This window comes from Ischnura elegans, chromosome X (genome assembly GCF_921293095.1).
Source record: "Ischnura elegans chromosome X, ioIscEleg1.1, whole genome shotgun sequence".
Taxonomy (NCBI): Eukaryota; Metazoa; Arthropoda; class Insecta; order Odonata; family Coenagrionidae; genus Ischnura; species Ischnura elegans.
Window position 1 is genome coordinate 113,301,370 of NC_060259.1, and position 25,549 is coordinate 113,326,918.

The 25,549-nt window shown below is 38.7% G+C and overlaps 1 protein-coding gene across 1 annotated transcript in view; it reads left to right on the forward strand.

Annotated features, from left to right (window-relative positions):
• LOC124171854 (calcium/calmodulin-dependent protein kinase type 1-like) overlaps positions 1-25,549 on the forward strand; it is a gene marked incomplete in the record, with an annotated part of 212,293 nt that overhangs the window by 124,357 nt on the left and 62,387 nt on the right. Inside the window, 3 exon segments of the mRNA XM_046551212.1 lie at positions 4,723-4,861; positions 15,447-15,570; positions 16,841-16,981. Of these exon segments, the coding sequence (XP_046407168.1) occupies positions 4,723-4,861; positions 15,447-15,570; positions 16,841-16,981 (404 nt within the window).

Sequence of the window (25,549 nt, forward strand, 5' to 3'; positions counted from 1 at the left end):
CGTTGGACCTCATCCACTCCGTGCTCAGTGTCCCATCCCGCGTTACAAACAGAACAGAAAACATGAATCAGTTGAGTTTCCTTTTTACCTTTCCCTGAAATTTTCTCATCCTTTTTTTCCTAATCCCACAGGACGGAAAAGTTTGGTACATAGCCCACTGGCTTCCATTAACTATTTCCATTCGCTCTCGCTCTTTTCGTGGAAGTGGTTCTCCGGAAGAGGCCATAGATCTCAGGTCTTTTCCCTAGTTTCGTTGTTTGTAGCCACAGGATCTTTTTAAGGCCATGAAATACCATAGGAAAGCACTGAGCCCGGACCAGGTACAGAATTAGTTTGCGATGTAAAGCCATGTGTCTCTCCCCGAATATCTGGAAGCAGGCACCTGTAATCTGCATCCTTGAGGCTGACAAGACTCCTGCGGCAGTGGGGAACTTAGTCCATTGCCAATGCTCAGCGCTTCTGGGAAACTTCTGGGGAGTTTTCTCCTCTAATACCTACCACAGTTTACGTATTATCTCAACTTACTTCCAGGTCCATATTTCTGTTTCTGCGAGCTCTCGACAACTAACCAGGTCGCTCGCCCAGTGGACTACGTCTTGGGAGGCTGGAGGATCCGTTAGTCCTTTGTTGGAATCTGCTTTAATGGTAGTATGTCAATCGGTAATGTGGCGCAAGGGTATCTTCAAGGAGCTGGTTGGATATCCTACGCTGATACCCATCATCCTTTTTTTATATCTCCACCGGAAGAGGTTTCTGGTAATCTTGTGCTCAGCAGAATTGTGGTGGAGTTCCATCTGAACGAGTGTTCTGCTGGAAAGCCTGCTCTTCAACTTCTTCAGGCAAAATGCCCAGGGATTTCGGCTCAACATACTTAGAAGACTCGACGTTGGCATCACAGCACTTTTGCCCAAATCAGGGTAGAAAATTTATGCCGCGTTCTTCTTAATGTCGGCGTCCTGCTTAATCAGTGCCAGATATGGAAGTTGGCTATCGACGAGGGCTGAACATTGGCCATCGTCATTTCCAAGACGCACGAAGAACCAAGAGAGGTGAGAGGTACTGCATCTCAAAAATCCCATGGTGGGGCACGGTGGTTTGTCTGAAAGGTGTCCTCGATCGCCGCTGTGTCAGCGGGTCCAGCTGAGCAGTGCTTCCATAGACCAAACACCGGCTTCGCCTCGTTAATATCAGGATCGATCCTAACAGTCGCTGTCCGGCATTGAAATTGGGTCTCGTTGCGAATAGAATATATGTGGGAGAGTGGCACAGCTTTGTGGTAGGTCGCATAAACACTGTGGATCTTGGAAGTGTCATTTCCAGGACTTAATCGATGGAGCACTAGATGCCACCTCCGACTAAGAGATTCCAGAAACGTTGAAAGATTGATTGCACTACCGCGTGACAAATATCCGGTGACATGGGTCACCTGAAGATTAGTAACCGTTGAAGGAGATATTGCCGCTGGCGTTGGAGACTCTAACCAGAGATCTTAAGTCATCGTCGTCAGTTCAGCGATAAATTATTAAATCCTAGTGTGCCGAAAATCACTGTCGTAGTGTAGATCATGAAGCACACCATCGGTTTGCCTGACTCTGCTGATACCCCATGTCCTTTATGAACTATTTTTTGGGACATAGTGTGTGTCGCTACCATGCTGACGTTGCGAATTCTTGTGAGCGACCACGCTTGCGCCTAAATGGGTACCTTTGAGTGAACTGGCGTTATTATGATCTCCGTTCAATTCTTTCTTCATAAAACCCCCTTGTTCGATAGGTTTCTCCTACATGGACTGTTTACTGCACTAAGATTGCTGGAGGACATAGCGAGCTGTGTTGTGTACCAACAGTGGCAAATATACCTCCTATTTGACCAGTGGAACTCTCATTCGACTGAAATATTTGCAACAGAAGTGAGATAAAGCTGGCCAACCCTTTATTTTAGATGGTCTGTATTGTTATTAACTCGATTGCAATACAGGATTTTCATAGAAAAAAAAGAAGAATGGTGCCATAAAGAAGCTAGAAAACATTACAAGAATACCCATTAGAGGCTTTCGTCTCTTCAGGATTAAATGCAATTGCAATTAAGTGGTATTGGTCGGGCATTCGCCCAAGGTGGACAGGATCTGAATTTGAAATCGAAATGTTTAATCTAGAAATAGGTGATTAAGTAAATATTTGTGACACGTAATTGGTGTATTGGGACATAGCCTAAGAACAAACACCTTTCATTTTAATAAAGATGATAACATTTTGTAATTGCATCATATTTCCAGGTTCGGGAGAAGCGGTATAATGTGCGACGCATCATGTGAAGTAATAATTTGGTTTATTTGTCTAAAATAGGAGAAAATCAGCAGTATTGACGTACAATTAAAACGTTTTCATCATGCGCTCGTTATATTTTTCTTTTTTTTTCGAGGATTCTTTAGAAATACACAATTTGACTCTGCCGTCATTAATAATAATAATTATTATTATTTTATTATATAATAATTATTTTGCACTCTCCACTGGCAGATGACTGTGCTTACGTTTGACGCTATCTGCTATGCAGTTATTTCCTATGAAGAAACAGTTTTAGCGCCTTTCCCACGTGCATGGAGATTTCATGAGGGACATCAGCTCTTGTTGGGCATAGTTCTTCGTTTTTTACAGCCGCAGTAATTGTGTTTGTGAATCATACTGCGAATAGTGTATTTTTAGTGATGAATGCATTTCTATAATTTTAAATTCTTAAGTAGTGACTTGCTGTGCGTAAAATGTGTTCAATGTTCCATAACATGTACCTCAGTTCATTTTTCTGGGTCAGTGGGTTGAGTTGGTTGGTGCAAAAGCCAATGTAGTAACGCGTCTCACAGCTCCACCAAAGTTAAATGAAGCAAGTGAGTCTTTCAGCACAAATTTTATGTCGTCCTGTTACCAGTTTAGTTGAAAATTCCTCGGACATATTCGACGTTGACAAATGTATTTGTGTGACAATGACTGTAAATTAGGAAATTTAAAGTTAATTATTTAGTTAGGTATTTTAATGGAATTTTCAATCAGTCAGAAACTTCGGTGGTAGACAAACCTTCGGAGATAAGATAGAAACGTTTTGGTTAGGGTTTGTTTTTCCATTTTCTAAGATGTACACCCTCGGCCAGCTTTGTCGATGCGCCATGGTCCTTCCTATCCACTACATATCTTCGAATAGTGCGATATCGCATAACCATCAATATTTTACATAACCATGTACTGGAACTCCTTCCTGCTTTGAGTGTTCGTACTCGGTGATTAAGTCTGATGAATTAAATTTTGTCCTTGAACTGCAGAAGCTGCAAAAATTCTTAATGTCAATGGTGCGTGCGTGAAGCTCTGTAGGTGCCGGCGCTTCGGGTGAAATTGGTTTAGATTCTCATCCTGACCATAGGGATGGCTGGTGAAATGAAACGAAATGCTTTGACCCGGGGGGAAACGAAAATACGTGGCCTGGGTTAAATTTCGTTCCCGCGCAAAATTAAAATCACCAAAGGATTTTAATTTTGACCCGAGACAAAACTGTACTCCCATGAACGAAACTCAATTAATCCAAACCCCTCTACTCGTAGTTACAAGTTTCGATCCCAGAAGTTGAGTGGAGGGGGATCAGAGGGAATATTTTTGACCTATTATGTTTGACATACATGTAGAGAGGTTAACACATTGGGCTTAAAAATTGAATGGCCAGTTTGCATTCATCGTTCTCCTGGTAGTGATGAAAATATGAGTGCCCCATACATTTAATGGTGGTATGCCGAACCTCTACTCCATTCAACCACACTTTGTACTCGATGTCGAAACTAAAATGTTCCAAGGTGAAGCACGTGGCCCCTCCGCTGCGAAACATTATTTGCGTTTCGTTTCCCAGAGTTTTAGTTTTGTGTTGACCCGAATTAGTTTTGGTTCCGATTTCGTTTCAACCCTGAGTTTAGCTCCCCGGGTTAAAATCTATTTCGTTTCGTTTCTACATTTTGCTCCCAGGGACGAAACTTGAAATTTTTCTGGTTTTTACTTTCTTTTAGTTTCGATTGCCATTCCTGATCCTTACTCAGTTGATAGTGCCATAAATTTGGAGCTTATTTGAACAAATTTTCTGAAAAAATTACATTTGAAAGGTAAATATTTCAGCGGAGTTTAACACTAGTACCTTTTCTTACAAACTTTTTGCTTTAAAGGGCCTAGTGTCATTCAACAGGCTCAAAAAGTGTAATTCTGATATGAATGATTTTTCATTCTTCCTAAAGCATCACTGTACCATCCCATTGTTTAAATGCAGAACAAAGACTATATTATGAATACATCATATATTATGGCTATGATAAAACCAAATTTAAAGTACTGCTGCTAAAATTTGGGGAAATGTATGGCAAAGGGTGCTTCCAGCTATCTGTTTGATGTGCAGGAGATCTTAATGACCATTCCTTTGACTCCAAATGTATAATTTTTTACATGAAAATGTATGTCATTTTGTCTGAATTAAGTTTACTCTTTATTCTATTGTGCCCCTAATGAGGGGGTTTGTCTTATTGCTCTCTTTGAAAAGCTCCATATTGTGTTTGGAATATCCATTTTTGTACGTGGCAGTCATAGTCTAAGGATCTTTATTGCTGTGAATGTTTTACACTCCTTTTCATTTTGGAACAACCTTGTGAAGAGACTGTTAAATATATTTTCTAATGCTAGTCACCGTTTGCATTCACAGAGTTACTGGAGGGGAGCTGTTTGACCGCATTGTTGAAAAAGGCTCTTATACAGAGAAGGATGCCTCAGACCTCATCCGCCAAGTCTTGGAAGCTGTTGACTACATGCACGAGCAGGGTGTTGTTCACCGTGATTTAAAAGTAACTATGGGAGTATTTAGATGTAGTATGAAAGTAACTTTTTTCCGTCTCTATTGCATTATATTTTATGATCTGATAAATGTTACTCCTTCCGTTATTAATGAAACATATGAGTGGGAAATATCTTTCGTAACATATATGCATTGATCATTTGGACATGCATGACACATGATGATTCAATTGTCCCTGTTTGGCTGGCTGTACTTTTTTACTTATGTATATCAATTCCTTGCTTACTCATGTGTGACTGCATTTCTGCATGCTTACTAATGTGTGACTGCATGCCAAAAGTAATGGCCGACTTGGTACTGATGACGAATATTTGAGAAAGCCTCTAAATGCGTAGTTTTCTTTTTTCAAGTGGTATATTAGCCTTAATAAATGCTTCTTTAATATCTTAGTTCAACCACTCCGTATACAATTTGATTTAAAAAAAAATAGTGAAGCCATATCTGTTGTGAGGATGGTCCAGCTTCTTTGGTAATCATTCTTGCTTCTGTTTAGAGCTCTAGTGAGGACCTTCTGGTGGAAAATGACAATAAATAATCCAGTCTATCCTAGCGTTGCAGAATTTACTTTCTATTAAACACATAAAATGCATCGCTAGCATACTCCTCAATGAGAGTAAATATGTTGACAATTCTTAGCATTCCAGTAAGCAAAAACTCAGGCTTCATGCTATGACTTGTGCTTGAAACCCAAGTTCCTATCTCTAGGTCATCAAACCATCAATAAATTGGCCTATAGTGTACCATTTGTTCTGGAAAGGAAGCTGCAGAAAATATACCGCACATAGGCCATCTTGAAAAATCAAGTTTCATTAATGACTCACATTAATGGCGTAGCCAGTGGGGAGGTCTGGGGGTTCCGGACCTCCCCACTGGCTACCTCCCTCCAAATTTTAAAAACAAAATTACTTTGCTTCATAAAAGAAAACAAAATATTGAAAAATCATGAATTTACAAAAGATTTCCTCAATAAATGAAGTTTTTTTGATTTTGAAAAGTGTTCAAATTAGTTTGAAACCCTCTTCGTTGTACCCTGTTTTTCAACAATTTTCCCCCTGATTTTGGACCCCTCCTGAATGAAATTTCTTGCTACCCCACTGTAACGACTGGCTCTCTAAAATAGCAAATTTTAAAACTGAATATTTGATGAAAGAGAGCACATTATTCTTGGTTTCGTTTTATGCTGCAATAAGGCATTGTGGACTCATTCTTACAATTCATGTCTAGTTTTGGAATCATTGGAAATGAACCGTTGAAATCCAGAGAGGGCGAGCTTGGAAGGAGAAGGTCTCTTCCTCCAAAGCTGGGGACGGTCAACCATCTTTTCACAGAGCAGTCACTCATCTGAATACAAACAAAAGGCTCCAGAGTAGCGTCTTGGTAGTAAGTTTTGCTTTTACGTCTTCCATCAAGAGAACTATTAATTTTTAGGGTAAAGAATATAGGTCACCGGTTATATTTTTTTACTAATCTGCACAGTTTTGAAATTTTAACGAATAATGCAATCCTATGTAAAAACTAGGCTTGAATTGTAAAAATGAGTGGACAGTTCCATATTGCAACATAAAAGGAAACCAAGTCATGTGTATCTTAAAAATGTGTTGTGTTGTTACACGGAAATGAAATAATTCAAAGAAATCTTTGGTGTGAAATAATGGGAAAATATAACTGATAACTTTGGGCTTTACTTTGTGAAACCTCTCCATATTGGTAATAAAGAAATAAAACTTTGTCAGGTTCACTATGTATTATTTTTAAATGTGGACACGACCCGGGTTCCGTAACGTGGTTACATCTTCAGGTGACTGATCTTACATGCATCTTATATTTATATGTACATACATATGACAATGGAATCGAAACCCTAGGGTGGGCTCGCCGGGTTACTCTCCTGGGCTGAAGTCTGAAGCTATAAGCTGATCACCTCTGCACCACAGAAGGGGGAGGACAGGAAGGAAAAAGGGAGGAGGCGCCACCGTGATAGGAGCCCGACGACGCCTCCTGGGACGGGATAGGGAAGGAAGAGATGGGACAAGGAATCCCTCACCGTCACAAAGGTGGGCGGGTCCTACCACTATCGAAACCAGGAAAACCATTACTGTGCCAGCGATTTTAGAGGTTTATTCTATGACGAAGAATAATCCAATGATCAAATCGCTAGAAACAAACATATGACAGTGAGGACATCTATTGGAAGGGAAAGGACTGGTTGAGAGGACGGGGGTGGGGGTTGAGCACGGATTGGAAGGGGGGAAAGGGCAGCCTTGATTTGGGACGAGGGTTTTCTCATGTGAGGGTAGGTATCTGAACAGCGAGGGGAGGGCTCTCCTCACCCACTTTAACCCCGCCCTCCCATCGCTGGTCAGATACCTATCCTCACATGAGGAAACCCTCGTCCCAAATCAAGGCTGCCCTTTCCCCCCCTTCCAATCTGTGTTCAACCCCCACCCCCACCCTCTCAACCAGTCCTTTCCCTTCCAATAGATGTCCTCACTGTCATATGTGTGTATAAATACAAGATGCATGTAAGATCAGTCACCTGACGATGTAACCAAGTTACGAAACCCGGGTAGTGCCCATATTAGATTAATAGTGAACCTTACAGTTTTATTTTTTTATTTCCAATAATGGGAAAATATCAGACGCCACATTGACATAAAAAAAAGTTGCTCGCACAGAAATAAAATTTTCTGTGGAAATAATTGTGAATAGTGGACTTCTGTAAAAGAAAAAGTGGAAAAAATTACAAAAAAATATCGTAAATGAGAATCAATCTTGAGACTTAGGCATGGAAATCAAGTACTGTAACTACTGCACCACAATATATAGTTATACAGTAACACCTCTTTACATCATAATGGAGATGATGGAGGGGAACCAAAATTTGGGCAATTTGATGCATGGAGGTTCACTATAGAGAGGTTTCAGTGATAGGCACCATTTTTTCATATCCTTCGGAAATGAAAGGCACTGCTGTTTTTTAAATCATTATATTAATATGTTTAAACTAGAGATGTGCGAATAGTATCCGCGAATACTCGAATACCTCGAATACTAGAAAGTATTCGATATTCGAGGTCTCGAATAGTTATGCAAAAAGTACCGCCTCGAATACTTTGAATTTCGTGTCGTACACTGTCGCACGCACATCATTGGTAGTTAACTCAGAAAAATGTTGAGAACTCTAGTCTTTTAGTGCATGCAGCGCCGTTTTAGGCAAGTTGACGGACTACATCAAATGCGTGGGTTAGAGTGGTGAAAAGAGTTCGACGTGGGGAACCTAAATTGATCTGGGTGAAAAAATCCGAAAATCCCCGGTTTCCCCCACCAGGAGAACCTTAGTGCCGTGGGGTAGTAACTACGTAGCACAATTCCCAAAACCAGCTTCCTCCTCCATCCATCAGCCCTCGGCCCCTCCTCCGACGCTTTCCTCCTCTTCGAAATCAAACAAAAGCCCCCAGCTCGCACAGGTTTCGTATAAATGAGACGAAGTGTTTATCATGTGTCATTTATGGCTAATAAGCACAGGCACTTAGTTTGAATCTTTTCCAGGAGATGAAACTACCATAGGGAGAAACTCAGTGCCGTGGGATTGTAACATTGGCGCATTTCCCACGATCTACTATCCCCCTCCATTCAGCACTCGCCTCACCCACTCTGATGCTTTCCTCTTCTCCGAAATCAAACAAAAAGGTCCTCGCTTGCGCAGGGATCGTATTACGAAGACCTTAGTTTCGAAAAAAAATCAAGTTAAACGAGAACTATAAAGATGTGTCCCAAGCCCCCCTTTTCTAACCCACTGACCTTTTTCTGCGTAACTGCTTCGAAGTTCCCCATTTCTGGAGGTCAAATGCTGCATGAGTACCGTGGGATAGTTACATTAGCGGGTCATTCCATTTCAAATCAACCAGGCCATGACACCCACCGACTCGGATTTTCATGAAACTTGCCAAGGTCATACATTCTGGTATAATTAGAAATTGTGTACAATTTTAGCCCCCAATTTTCAATTGTTGATGAAATATGAGCAATTGAAATTTGGGCGTGACCCCTAAAGTGCCGCAACGTGCAACACATGGTGATTTTTATTTTCATCCATAACTCCATTCCTGTGAAATGAAAAGGCATGATTTTTTTTTCTAAAGATAAGTGATTCATAATGATCCCTCGATTATCATTTAATATTCACTGCATGAAGTAATTCAGCTGCAAAAAAATAAAGTTTACAAAAAAATCTCGCTTGTACCATTTTTCACTGTCAGCATCCACAGGGAAAGGCCATGCGAATACAGTCTCATGGTTCAGTTTAAAGTAATCATTAATGTATGAGCAAAGATCCTGGTGAAAAAAAATCGTGAGTCCGGCGTTCCTTTTAGTAAAAAAAATACTCATTCATGGTCACGGGAAAAAAAGGCTCTTTTTCAAGGCACATAGATATTACTCGATTTAGAGGAGATATAAGCTTATACTCATGATTAAACAATATTGGAGCATGCATTACCTCACTATAGCGTATGCTACTGACTCTTAGAGTAGGAAACACATAAGCAATCATGTGAATGTACTCCCCCACGCACTGCTAATTTCGTGCTATCTGAACTATTCGAGCAGAGGGAGTTTTAATCTAGAAACTGCATGATCCATGGTACACTATTATATCCTACATTCATTGTAATCTGTGTCCAAAGACCAGATTCATTTCATATCCAGATTTATTGACATCACAGGAATGTACATAATCAAATGTCAAAGGGAACCGTCATCAAATCAAATGTTTCATCTGGTCATTCTATATCATTGGAAATTTAGGTAAAAACAGTAAATTTAAATTAACAACCCTACTAATTGATTTGAAAGTGAGCCTCCTCTTTTTAACTGGCTGACCACATTCTAAGATGTCTTAGTGTTTTTCACAAAGTCCAAATATTTTTTTTGAATGTTGGCCACTTTCTCCCTCAAGAAGTAGTGTGATCTCCCATAGCTCGTGGTTGCAGGAGAATTAAGCACACACAATATGTGTCCTAGTGGCACACAGCAAACATCATATTTCTATGGCCAAGAGAATGAAGGTGAGGGCCCATTAAGTGTCATGAATTTAACTGAAATATCACCTCCTTCATGATTGAGAGCTTCCACTAGTCCAATGTACCACACTGCTTGCTGTAAATACAAGCTGCACATGAACCAACTGCCAAATTATCTGGGAAATCCACTGTTTCAGAACAAAAATCAAATATAATGCTGTACTCGTCATCCAAGCCAGTGAACTTTGCAGCGACTTTTCTATCCGATAAAGGCACAAAATGATGGAAGTTTCTTGTGCCTGGAATTGTTTTTGCCTTGGTGGATCTTTCAAGAAGTTTACTAGGCGACCAAGCCACATCACTGGACTAAATGTTATGGATGTTGATGTTTTTCATTTTATCTCTACGAAATTCACACATCCTGCAGCTGTTTGTTATTTGCTGCGCCATTCGTTCAATGGTACCACCTATACCATCACAAGAGGACTTTCCATGGCTTGTGGAAAAAAAAGACTGGGTTGCATTCATTCCATAGTCATTATAATGATGGCAAAAATTTATAAAAGACTTGCAGTTTTTATATTGCCCCGCACATCCATCTGTGAAGCACTAAACCTCTTGGGTCATAGGCAAATTTCTCTTTAAAAATTCTATCAGGTGGCGTTGCACTTCCATTACAAAGACCACATCATGGCTAAGGTCAACAGATATGAAGCAATGAGATGAGGTGGTGAGAGTACCATCTTTCTTCAGGGAAATCAAGCAAGGGTGTGTGGTGCATGATAGATTGGTCCAGTGATAACTTTGAACTTCATCCTGAATTAAAAATGAAAACTTTTCACTGAAATCCATTACGATAACTGCCTTTTCATGACTGAGGGTTTCTTTGCTTATTTTGAAATTTTTTTTAGGGTTGTTCTTTAGTGACGTAATAATGTGGCATCAGTTTATTCATTTTGAGGCATAGAATGTCCAAGAGTTCATTAATGGATGATGTAAACAACTGAAGTTCTGTTCTATCAGTGGAAACCCACTGCCTATGTTTCACTGTATCAGAAGGGGGTCATATTCACAAAATTTAGAAATGATGATATCCATCAACTCATTATATGTTTCCTTCAATTGCAAGGCACTAATTAGAAGTTTCACATTTTGATGTATGATACAAACACAAACTGAATGAGTCCCAGAAGCAACAGCCACCACACATCATTTAGGCTGAAGTGAACAAAATTTGGAGAACCCAATTTTTTCTTGTGGATATTGCTCTTCGAAGAGCACATAAGTTCCTTGAGGTTACATAAAATCAACCTCTTCTGCATATACTCATTCTTACCCACACTAAATTTATCTTTGGCTCCCGGAATCTGTCTAGAATTTTTGTCAAACTCATAAAAATTTTTCACCAGCTCTACTGTGGAGTTCGGAAGTGGTTTCCCAGCACATGGTGATGGCATAGCAGGTATTCCCTTCTCATGAAGGAACTTTTTTGCCTGTCTCACAGTGTAGTCTGAAACATGAAATTCACTCATAATCCTTTTCCTAGACCAAGATAAAGGGGCCAGGGTCAACATTTGAAGTTTACCCTGCCAGCTATCTGTTGGCAATTTATTCTTAATTTTAGTTAGCAAGTCATCCAAGTTAGCTGCCCTTTGCTTTATGAGTTTACTGTCACTCTCATCTTCATCGCTACTTAGATTTTCCAGGGATGGATTCACAAATTTTAATGCACCAGAAACTTTAGATACAAGGTGATGCTTAGCTTGTGTTATCTTTCCTTTTCCATATGAGTGTCTACTGTGAGAAGACAAAAAATTTAATTTCAAAGGAGAGTAGTCTGAAGCCTCCGAGCTGCAGTTTGCTTCTTCTTATTTTCTATCACTTTCCACCAAAGACTGAACTGATGTAAGTTCTTTATTGCTTTCGTCAATACCATTGGAAACTACTTCACTTTTACAAATTTTGGAAATCCTCTTGTCACACCTACAGCAAAATCTTCCTCCAGGCTTCACCAGGATGCCCGCTGCTCTCACAGACCTACACTTTTTTAGAGGTATGGTCCTAAGAAATTTCCTAACAGGACCTTTATGAATGGCAAAAGGGTACTGCAATTAAGCTGATACTACTCGTATTTCTTTAAGTAGCAATGAAGATGATGAGAGCACAGAGTCAACAATGATGAAATAGGTATATTGCACTGCAGGGCAATTAAATCTCTGTCCACTCCTGGTAGTTCTTTGAAATAAAAAGTTTGGGCTGTGTTTGTGTAGCTCTTTTTGTGAAATTCAGAACTGAGTTATTTGCCAACACAGCACAATGGTATCTCTGACATGGCAAGACAGACCTCAATACAAATGAGATGTTAAAATGTAAGCCTGGCTATCAGCCACACAAACATGAGGTACTTAGTCTGAAATTCAACCAGGATATCACTAAGGCAGCACCATATGACTGAGAAATTAATTAACTTCATTTAGACTGTAATTGAAGAAAACATTCTGATGGCTCTCTTCTGCCTTTACATTTTATACCCATACTATTCAGTTGCCCATTACCCATGGAAGAGATAGCCTAGTAGGAATAGTCCTGAAAGCACGAAATTAGCAGTACGTTGGAGAGTACATTCACATGATTGCTTATGTGTTTCCTACTCTAAGAGTCAGTAGCATACGCTATAGTGAGGTAATGCATGCTCCAATATTGTTTAATCATGAGTATAAGCTTATATCTCCTCTAAATCGTGTAATATCTATGTGCCTTGAAAAAGAGCCTTTTTTTCCCATGACCATGAATGAGTATTTTTTTTTACTAAAAGGAACGCCGGACTCACGATTTTTTTCACCAGGATCTTTGCTCATACATTAATGATTACTTTAAACCGAACCATGAGACTGTATTCGCATGGCCTTTCCCTGTGGATGCTGACAGTGAAAAATGGTACAAGCGAGATTTTTTTGTAAACTTTATTTTTTTGCAGCTGAATTACTTCATGCAGTGAATATTAAATGATAATCGAGGGATCATTATGAATCACTTATCTTTAGAAAAAAAATCATGCCTTTTCATCTCACAGGAATGGAGTTATGGATGAAAATAAAAATCACCATGTGTTGCACGTTGCGGCACTTTAGGGGTCACGCCCAAATTTCAATTGCTCATATTTCATCAACAATTGAAAATTGGGGGCTAAAATTGTACACAATTTCTAATTATACCAGAATGTATGACCTTGGCAAGTTTCATAAAAATCCGAGTTGGTGGGTGTCATTTGGTCAAAATATTGGTTGATTTGACATGGAATGACCCTAGCGAGTTTCCCAAGATCCGCTATCCCCCTCCATTCAGCACTAGCCCCCCCTCTGAGGCTTTCCTCTTCTTCGAAATAAAAAAAGGTCCCAGCTCGCACAGGGATCATATTACGAAGACCTTAGCTTCGAAAAAAATATCAAGTTACACGAGAACAAAAGAAATGTGTTTCGCCCCCCCCTTTTCTCACCCACTGACCTTTTTCAGCCTACCTGCTTCTAAGTTTCCAGTTTCTGGAGGTCAACTGCTGCATGAATCACCTATAAGCTCAAAAGGTGTCTAACAATGACTTTCGGCAATTGATGTCACACCTTTGTTGGATTGAAATATTAGTAACGTGCGTGTAATTTAAAAAAGAACAAGACCAAACGCGATGCATTTCTGACTTTATTTAAGCATTTTATGCGAGGAAATAATGTCAAAATAGGACGGAGACTTGGCATTCTGGCGAGACTCGATATGAGCAGCAGAGCTTCTCGGAAGTTGATGCGGTATTTTTTTCCGAAAACATATATCAAGTTACAATTTATGAGTGGTGCTATAAATCTTTGTTGTTACAGTCCCAGACGAAGGGATATTTTCTCAGGATATTTGGTTTCTCCCTGATAGCAATTCCAATTCATCTTCTTATCTCGTGAGAACTCCCAAAGATGGACTGAAAATAATTGAAGAAAATCCGGTGGAGAAGAGCTTGTATTTTACAAAATGCCTCAGATTGTCAGCTAGCACTTGGCAGCAGGAGTGGGGGTAAAGCGATGTTAGTTGAATTAATTATATGCCCAATTGTTTCCATAAAATTAAAATATTCCATTAATCAGCTAAATTCCTGTTCGAATCCTTTAAAGGAAATCAAAATTGCTCCCCAAAATCTTGTGTTGCCTGCTGCATATGCAACCGAGTCAAACATTCCAGCATTCATCGTTTAGTATTCGAGGTATTCGAAATTCGAGGTATTCGAATATTCGAGCAATGATTTAATATTCGAAGTCGATATTCGAATTCGAGAAATCTGCTATTCGACCCATCTCTAGTTTAAACAAATATGCATGCATTAGTGAACATATATTTATTATTAATAGAAAGCGAGCACTATCGTGTGATTTTTACTATGATTTGAGAGGAAACGATGTGATCTCTCTTAAATAAACAGTCACTGATAAAAATTTGGATAGTTGAATGCCTTTTTCCTTATTTACTGATAGGCATGCTCTCATATGGAACAAAATTGCTTCAACTAATTGTTATGTGAAAATTACCGCACATTAAAGGTGTATAAACATTTATTGCTAAAAATGTCATTCCATGTACGTAATCGTGGCTGCATTAACGGTCTCTAGTTGTCTCGGTACTATTTGCGGAGGTAGTTAGGCAGTCTCGGGGGTGTCTCCTTGGTATGATTAGTGGAGGTTTTATGAGATAAAGATGTTCACTACATAGAGGTTTGCCTATAAATTTACATGTAAATCTGACGGGACCGTAGGGGTGGTATGAAGTATGGAGGTTTATGATGTAAATAGGTTCATTACATAGAGGTTTTACTGTATATCATTATGAAGGGAATGCATTTCACTTAAAAATGTTTAAATTCGTTTTTTGTTTAAACTATTGGTTTTATATTTGAGCATAGGTTTTAAAAATTAGCGATTACAATTGCTGTGTAGCATATCTCTTGTGGGCTAATACATATATTGACATGTATCTTAGCAACTGGAGTGCTGCTATTTACAGTGGCCGGCAGGAATCAATGGAATCACAGTAGTGAAGAACCCTGTGGAAGCCTCTTGAAGGAAACATAAGTTCAGCAATCGTGCTGTTAGGCTTTTATCTGGAAAACAGGTGTAGTTTGCAAGCTCCTTTCATTTCAACTTTCAACTTTGATGCATTCGCGTGCATGGAGGAAAAGATTTCAATGCCAAGTGAATAGAGTAGCAGCAAAAAATCATCTGAATTTATCGGGATCCTAACTCAGTTTTCCTAATTCCCGGAAATCTGGAGATAGAACAGCATATTTTTGTCTTTTTTCGTCTAGCAATTTCTTACTTCAAGAGTTCATAGCTCTAGTTCCCTTTTATCAGACTGTGAGTATTGCTATCCCAAAATGTTACTGCTATCCATTCATAATCTTTGCACTTGTGTAGCCAGTGGTCTTTGCTGGCATGGGTGAGATGTGGGTGATTATTTTTGTCGCAGTATATATGGATACTAATGAAAGTTCTGAATTTTTATGCATTTAATTTTGACTTTCAGCCAGAAAACCTTTTGTACTATAGTCCCGATGAAGATAGTAAAATTATGATAAGTGATTTTGGGCTATCCAAAATGGAAGACTCAGGAGTTATGGCAACTGCTTGTGGGACTCCTGGATATGTTGGTAAGTAAACAGAAGTAGTAAGACTTCTCGATAGATTAGCTTTGTGCTTAAGAACTTGCTCCTTAAAGCATTAAAAAAAATTACTTTTAAAAAAGTTAACTGAAAGGTATGAGCAACACTCCTAATTTTGTGAGTAAATGCTTTTAATTAAAGTTCTGCCAAAGTTGTGGCCTGTTTTTTTTAGGATGAACAAAATATTATTCGTGTTCTTACCATTTATTGTTTGGTTATGGCTGTTTTATTCATATTGCAGTGGCTCGTAGGTCCTGTGTCCTACTGTGTGGGATTTCTCTGCTTAGTCTCTTGCCGGTGCATGCTCACTTTAATTTAGGAGTTCATTTTTCAGATATTCTTGTAATACATGGATTGGATCAAAGCATATAGCATTTTTTTAAACCTGGACTGGAATCTGGTATCTGGAATTAGGGTGAATGGCAAACCAGAATAATATTGTTCACCTACTTTTCACATTCTTCATTGCCTGGCAATAGTCAGATTTCAGAATTTGGCTGGTATACCTAAGCTGATAAATGTAATATAGTCCTACAGGAATGAATACTTGAATTGTGTACAAAACTTCAGGCCGTTGGATTTTTTATGTTTCTGCTTTTTTGACTGTTCAGGAATAGGAAGAATGGGAATGAAAATTACATTCGTAAGTGAAAAAAATTTTTAAATGTTGAAGAGTTTTGAAACTCTAACATATGAAACATTATGATTCATTCAATATTTTGCTGTACTAAATGAGATTGGGTAAGCCTCTGCAGCTGTCCAAAGCTACTTCATAGTAAGTAAAGTCATTATTTATCACCAAGTAGTCTTTGCTTTAGAATTGTCATTGAAAAAAGAAATTATTAACATTTAGATCGAAGAACCAACCAATTTGATTGATTTTGCCTTAATTACTCTTTGACTACGAACATTATCATGAAGCAGAGTTTTCATGCAAGGTCTTTTGTTCATTAGCACTGCAAGAAGCGATTAACTTTGCACTCAGTCATGTGCAAGGGTGCTAAGTTATATGCACCAAGGATGACATTCACCTAGAAAAAATAATTAGGATTTGCCAGGATTCTGAGATTTGCTTGGGAAGAAGATGTCTTGGTGCTGTAACTGGTTGCATACTGACCGGCATTCAGGAGTTCAAATCTTGGCTACGCAAAACGAGTTCTTCATGGCGAATTTCATCCTTGGTCTATATATCAACCTTATCCATATTTATTTTTTATCATTGCAATTTGTATGACTTAATCTCTCTTTAATTCTACAGCTCCAGAGGTCCTAGCGCAGAAGCCTTATGGGAAAGCTGTGGATGTGTGGAGTATAGGTGTTATTTCATATATTCTTCTCTGTGGATATCCTCCTTTCTATGATGAGAATGATGCAAATTTATTTGCTCAGATTTTAAAAGGTGAGTGCATGTTCTCTGTAATACATGTATTTATTCTCTGAACCTAAATATTTTATGGGAAATATTTACTGTGCAACCTCGATGTAACGAGACCCCACAGTGCTCAAATAAACACTCGCTATAGCGAATTGTTGCTTTACCGGAGGTGAAGCAAATAATAGCCAATATACATATTGCAAACAGTTATACAGGAACAGGAGTGGTGCGGCAACAGAGAAATTTCTATCCAATAAACGTACGCATGAATCCAGACGAAAGGCAATGTTTTTTGCATCACTAAATTTCCTTACTTAAACAACAACTAACTATTCAAATAATTTATAAGTGCCATACTGAATAAAAATCATGCAAAGCATTGCTTTGTCAATCATTATGCCAATGCACAACCGACGAAGCCATTTTTATATGACTTAATTAGTGCATTTACGTAATCATTCTATTATTTTGCTATTGTCCACTGAAAATTCAAAAAATAGCTGACAAAACTGTATTGCGGTTATTTAATGCCTCAAATACTTCCATTGGTGTATGTTAATTGTTCCTGTACGTTAAGTGGCAGTTATGTGAAATAATGCATTGCATGTGTTTCTGCGGACAAAAATGGTGGAAGGTTGAATAACGATCCTGCCTCGGAAGACTTTTTCTATCATATAATGTAATGCCTTCATTCATCGTCATCATCATCAGTCAACAATCCTAAGATTGGTTTGACGCAGCTCTCCATTTCTCTCTCCTATCCGCTAATCTCTTCATAGCTACATATTTATTCTCTTTTACATCCTTTATAACCTGTCCTATATAACTCATTCGGGGCCGTCCCTTGCCCTTTTTCCCTTCCACTTGTCCTTCAACGATTGTCTTCATCAGACCATCGTGCCTCAAAATGTGGCCAACTAAGTTGTCCCTTCTTCTGCTTAATGTTTTTAGGAGGCTTCTCTTTTCTCCTACTCTCCTTAGCACTTCATGGTTACTCACACGGTCAATCCATTTTATCTTCATCATTCTTCGGTAGCACCACATTTCGAATGCTTCCACTCTTGACTTCTCTGCTGCTGTCAACGTCCAAGCCTCGCTTCCATAGAGAAACATACTCCATATCATACGTAATTGATGATCTGTTTCCTTACTTCTATGCTGGTATTTTCAGCTGTAAGAAGATTCTTCTTTTTGTAGAAAGCCCTCTTCGCCTGCGCTATTCTACTGTGTATTTCTTTCTTGATCTGCGGTAAAAAGTTTCTTTTTGAGTGTTACGCTCGCGATGCATTTCAAATAATACACTGAGTTTACCACAGCACTGCAATAAAAACGATTTGAATTAAAATTGGTAATATAAGAAAAGATATTAACGTGATATTATTTCACGAAAAATTATAATGCAGATATTATGCTGATGTCACTTAAGTAAAAAAAAAGCAAGATGCAAGAAACTGCGACGAATATAACTCACAAGGGTAATATTTGCGTCAAAGAAACGGAAAGGCTTATGCATCTGATGGACCCTAAGGCCAAAAAAAACTTGTATGATTTTATTGATTTAACATTCTCAATAATGACTGAGAAACATGACAAAGGAATGCAGAATATTTTTAATTAAATAAACTGAAAGTGCAGCATCAGCTCTTCACATATGCCATCTGTGGTGGCACCGAATGCATACGACATGGCGCCAAACAAGAGTCAGTTGTTCTGTGAGTTCTTCCAGTGGCCACCAGGCTCTGCCGCCCGGGTAACGGAAGAGAGTACCAGTGCAACTCTGACCACTGACGCGAATAGTTCACCCTTGTGAATAATACATTGTGATCGTGACTATTACTTGTAACCGCAACAGATAATAAGTACGTCCATCCGGACAATTTATGCTGAGTATCATTGTATCGTACATCCTACACCATCGCTAAGGCACAGTAGCTACCACAGAAGCATCATTGCAAGAAATACCTCGTACTGCTAGGGTTTTGGCGGGGAGTAGGTTGTAAAAGAGTTCCATTTCGTCTATGTTATGTCACGCGGGGAATACTTCTTAAGGTACTTAGGATCGAAGTGTTTTCCATGACTTCAGGTTTACACCGCAGGCATCTACAGCAATTATGACGGGATATCACACTTTGGTGCTTTGAATTAGTATAACCAACCTTCCGAACTCTTGAAGTTCTCGAATCGCAATCTATCCCTGAAATACTCCGCTTTAGGCTTAGGCATTGCCCATTTCTGAGAAGTTCCCGCCGATTGAAGTGGACAAAAGCACCCGAACTCTTTCTAACTCTTCATGGTATGCATTCCTTGGGCGCTTTTGTTTTTTTAATTGTGAAGAGCGAATGGGAAGATAAATTAATCATGCCACTCTCATATTACTCTATTATTTTTATTTTCTTGCTTAGTCGTTTTTGGTGTTTTTTGGCCATGGTGTCTGCATTCAAATGCTTTCTATTCACGCAACTTGGGGATGTGCAGGTATGCTGCCGACTGCTTTCTGCCACCCGAGGAACAAAAGAAGATCAAGTATTCGCGAATGTTAAGGCGTTATGGTAGTGACAGCTGGGAGCCGCTCTGGGCCACCGAAGCCGATCGTTTGTACCATCTGCCGGAGTTCACATACCACTCAATTGCAGAACAACTAGAAGAGATAGAGACTTGCGGTTTTCTTTATTGTATTTAGAAGACGTATATACACATTAAGGAAGGACATAAATAGTAATATGTTCTCAGGTTATTGAGAAAATCAAGTTGGACTTTGACCGATTACAACTTGACTCCAAGGTAAAGCAAAAAAATTTGAAAACCCTCAATCTGTGGCTGCACTTTTCTTCCACAATCACCTTTAGACCCACAGTTCTATGTTAATTGGCGTGGCGTAAAGTAGATCTACCGTGGAGTACTACAGGCCCAAAACGGCCACAAAGGATGTGATTCGGGCCAATTCGAATTTCTTACCTCGCCTCACCCCCCTCCGCCCTCCCAACAACGGCAACGTCACAGGAAGTGGAATGGGGAGTGATACCCTCAGCCTATAGACCTCGCGCCCGCCCATCTCGCTGACGCGCCGAGGCGAAGCGAGTATCTGGTTACCTATGAGTGTAAGGTGAGGTCGAACAGAAGCGAATGAAATTCGCTTGGCCTTCCCTGAGTTTTGGGGTGTAAAAGCTACTCCATGAGAAGCGGAGAGGAACACTCCCCTCAGCTGCCTAGCCCGCCCTCCCACCCGGGTTTGAGGTGCAACTGTTCAGCCACAGCCACCTAGAGAGAAGGCCTGTTCACAGGCGTGTGACGTCACTCATTGTAGTGCTACCGCCAGAGAGAGCATGGCAGAATGGAAGTAGTCGTGGTTCTGTCTGCGACGGTGGTTTAGCCGCCGTAATGAAAAGATAATTGATACCTAATTTACTCAGTCAATAAGAAAATAGTGAGCGGGTTCCGAGAAAATACTGACATGGATAAAAAAAATATTTTTCAATCTGAAGTTATTCGTTAATATTGCGTCTAATCCACGTACCATATAACTTCGCTGCTCTTCAGAAAAAAAAACTATTTATAACTGATTCATAAATTGTCGTTGTGAACTAGAAGTACTACATAACAAGATTAAAATCTGAAATAACTATCTAGAAAAGGCTCTTTGCATCCAAAGAGAATTTATTCTTCAACACAAAAGCATCTCGAAATTCGATAGCATTAAGTGGTGATGTCAAGTATTTGATTGAACCTGGTTGCAGTCCATATACTTTCCTTGGATAAATAATTTCTTTCTGGCAGAGTAAAAGGTGTTCACACAAGTTCCCAAATGGATCTATTAATTAAGAGTGAATTATTATTTATTTTGACACTGAATTAGATATGCCCATGGGCTATGAGAATCCTATCTTAGAGCCTGACGAAATAAGATTTTCAATGATAGTTACTTGTGAAATATAAGATCGTTGACACATCTGCTACTATTACGCTCGAATACTTCAAAATGCCTGCCAAAATTGACATATACTCCAGCCTTGGCTAATAAAACGTACCCTTCCCAGGAGCTTAAGTATTTGAAAAATTATTTGGGATGAGCAAAAGTTTCAATGTCACTTCAGTAGATGTATCAATCTAATAAAAAATCTGGAAGTCCTGCCAAATCACCAGCATAAACATTTGTATAAAGAACACGACATCTCTTAAATCACACCTCAGATCTTACTTTACATGCATGAAGTAATCACCACAAGGAATTTTGGTGGCAGGAAAGATAAAAACATAGAAATAAAATACAAATATTTTGTATTTTCATTAGTCAATCACAATAATATCTGCAATTTTCTCTTATTGCCATGAACTAATTTGATGAAAAAAATACTGGTAATCTCTTTTGAACAAAAATTATTTAAAAGAGCACTGGCAGAAGTCACAATAACTATCTAGTTTTTCCGATGAATGTCTATTGTCACATCATCCACTTATAAAAAACAAATCCACCATAGTCCTATATGTCACTTTAACCAATATGTTATTCTGTCCTCTAGATGATAGTTCGGTAATTATGAAGAAATGGCACCCTCCTCACCATCTGGGCACCTTTAATTCAACACGAATTATCTGCCCCATCTTCTCCGGCAAGGCCACAGATTCTTTCCTGATGTCACTCGCTGTGAAGTGAAGCTCACACCACTAAAATTAATAAATAAGAAAATACCAAATAAATTACTACGTAGTTATTTCATTCCCAATTTTAGGCATTTCTGCATAAGAAATATATCTAATGACAAGGCCAGTGAATATATGTAGGAGATCATTATATACCTTGACGATTTTTTATTTAAAACTAGACCATAAGTTAATTTTAGATTATGAAAGCCGGGCACAGATAAATTATGGTTCATTGCACCAATTGTAAGAGAAAAACGCATATTTTCACTCATGGTGGTTCATACACACAAATAACATACTACAGTGTAACCTCGATATAACGACACCCCACGGTGCACTAATAAAAACTCGCTATAGCGAATTGTCGCTTTACCGGAGGTGGAGCAAATAATAGCCAATATACCTGTTGCGAACAGATATATGTACAGGAACAGGAGTGGTGCGGCGACAGATAAACATCTATCCGATGAACGTAAGCATAAATCCAGACGAAAGGCGATGTTTTTTGGAAAATAGCAAGTAGCCGATCAGAAGCGCTGCCCCTTTCACCTCTCCGATCCCCTTCCCTTTTCCCCTACGCTCCCCTCCATCCGGCCCACACTCTCATATTACTCCTTTATTTTTATTTTCTTGCTTAGACGTGTTTGGTGTTTTTTGGCCATGGTGAATGCCATCAAATGCTTCCTATTCACGCAACTCACGGACGTGCGGGTATGCTGCCGACTGCTTTCTGCCGCCCGAGGAAAAAAGAAGATGAAGCATTCGCGAATGCTAATGCCACAATATTATCACCAAAATTAACTACTTATTCATCGAACGGCAGTTTACCACATAAATTTGAGACTGAGCACTCTATTAACTTCATTTCTAACAGATCGCTAGCAATTACAGAGGTTAAGGAGTCTTGATGAAAATTTTCCGGCGGTGAAACCCTCGCTATGGCGAGAGCCAACACCAAAAGGGTCTCGTAAAAACGAATTTTTTAACACGCTTATTATAGGGTCAATTGACGGTGCATCGGCTATCTGTCGTTATAGCGAGGGTGTCGCTATAGCCCGTACTCGCTTTAACGAGGTTCCACTGTATATACGTTTCTGACGAGACTCATGAATTTCTCATGATTAGATGCTTTCCATGAAATTAATAAAGTAAATATCGTTGGTCTTACGAAATGATACATAAGCTGAAATTAATTTGAACTTAAGAATCCTAGAAATGTATGTGCTTTCCCCCGTAATATAAGGTACTACGGCAAAAATAAAAGACTGGTAGTTTTATCGAAAATACCCAAGTACATAACATATCGCTTAAATAATTCAAATTGCTTTTCAACTCTAAGTTACAAAAGTATAGTTAAATAAGCACTGTTTTACTGAGTTTCAGACGCATAGCACAGCAGAGGGCAAGATAAGGAAGAATAATCGTTACTATAAACTTGGCTGCTATATTATAATTCCCAGAAACTCCTTCAACCTCACGTTTACTGAACGAAATAATACAAAAAATACAGCTAAAGTACAAGAATTTCCTATTGAATTGTTGCTTCTATATTTAAATCGCCACTTTCAGTACTGTCAACATCCCCAAGCCACATCTAGCTAGAAATTACATCCAAATAATTACAGTGAGAAAGGGTACATACCTTACTGTTTTTCGTGGAGGTGAAATTGTCTATTCTCATCCCTCAAATACACTCCTTCTTCAACTCAGGATCTTTTGGAAAGCTAAAAATTTGAACTTCGGGTCCACTCCTGAAGTTTTCTTCGCATCCCGGCACTACACACGCGAAAGGAACTTTTAACAAAAATGCCTAACAAATGCGTTTCTTAAGCCCAGCGAATGAAATTCAAGAATAAAGGAAACTTCACTATCCTCAGAAACTTCAATTTCCACCAACTAACACCACAAAAATCCCTAAAATGTGGTAGAACGTAACGTAAATACACTCGTAAACAAAGTGGTCTCCAACGGCAGCCGGAACAACACGGCACTTCTCGTGGTGACGTCAGAGCCTCAGCCGTCGCTTGTGATCGGGCCATTTCTCTAGGTGGCTATGGCTCAGCTCCTTCGCTTTTCTACACTGCATGTGTACTAGAGGTGGGAATTATGGTTCATTTGGTGGATTCGGTTCATGGGATTTGATTCGTGGCAATGAATCGGTTCTTTAAGCCGTTCATAATAAACTAAATGAACCATGGGAATCTCGAATCCATGTGAATATCGAATCCATCTGAATCTCGAATCTATGTGAATCTTGAATTCATGGAGAATACATTTTACATATGTGTAATGCATTAATCATGCTTGAGTCCATGAAAATCTATCAACCTACTGCATTTAAAATATTATGAGTGATAGTAATTTGCAGTGATTATTAATTTTCATTTTTAAGACATTTATAATAAATTACTTTCAGATTCCTCTTTGATTTGTCTGAATGTTATGCTACTCTAAAATTAGTAGTCCACGTTAAATTAATAGAGTATGTGCACGTTTTTGGGAAGTGATCTTACAAAAAAAATTTAAACCTTAATTAGGCTGAATTCCGAGTCTGAGAATAGAGAGGTACTTTTTAAGTGAGATATTAATTATTAAAATTTGCAAAATTAATGATGCATTGAAACACCAGTCGGCCATATTCTCAAGGCTGTGACGTCATTTTGTTAGATGTGTTCTCAGGCATGCCTTGTTCTTTAGGGTGAGCCCCTCTACAGCGTATACTGAGTTTGGAAAGAAGCCATGGAATGGCTTGTGAACTAGATTAAAAGGGTGTACATGCCATCACCTTTGAATTCATTTATTTCTCGGTTACGCTGACGACAAGACTCTACCAACTTTTCTACCTTGAACTACCTAATCGTATTTCTTACTCCTCGGTTCTTGCATTTGCGTTCGTTTGCAGATTTATAGTGACATTAAAATTAAGAGTCACTTAAACAGTGATGATCCTTGAAAGTAGTACGACTTAAGGAGGAACCTGCTCTTTGAAATCCTGCTTTCATTAGTTAGATAAACTCGATAACAATGAGTTATAATCGCTAAATTAGTCATTCATAAAAATTAAAAGTAATGCTAAATCAATCAAAATAGCTGTACAATGCATGGATTTTATTTAAAATGGAATAGTCTAGTGATATGAAGAATGGCTGTTATATTGACTCTATGTATCGGAAGAATTTAAGTACTTTCTCTGGAAATACAGTAAAGCTTTATAACTACATCATTTGTGATGAATAAAATGAACTTAACTAATGAGACCTTTTGCTCTGTTAATTTCAACCTAATTTGGAAAAATGGTTTATTTATAATTGCTGACCACCAACTCGACAACGCTGCCAACATATCGTAGTTTCACACCGGTTGAGCACCTTTGTTTGTTTACGATACCTCGTAGAGTTACGTTGCATTGTGACAATATTACTCGTTTTAGTATCCCTTTTACTTAGCCTTAAGTTATTAAATATACCTTTGGGCTGAAGTGATGGCGTCATTATGCCGATTTAAAGGCAAAGGGTCTAGCCGGTTAAGATGGTGAAAAGTGCCCCCCGATGTTTTGAAAAATAAAAAATATACACTTAAAGTCCATCAAAAATTATGTGTTTCCCCAAAGTTTCAGGCCTTAACAATGGATAATAACCCCAAAAAAAATTGAAACACGATTTTTAGTTTTTTGACTATATCTCCAGTTTTTATTTTTGTAAAATCGTAATTTTGATTTTAAATTGTAAATACAATTGCGTTATACCACCTTGATGTTTTTCAAAATTTTAGCAGCAAAAACTAAACTTTTACATAAGTTTGAAATATTAAAAATTAAATTCAAAAAATTAGGAGACAATAGTCACGCCGAAAAAAATATATGTTATTAACCCTACATCAAAGTATATACCTAATTTTTTTCAGATTTTTAAAATTGGTGGAACACTGTCAAAAACACGAAAAACTGCTTTG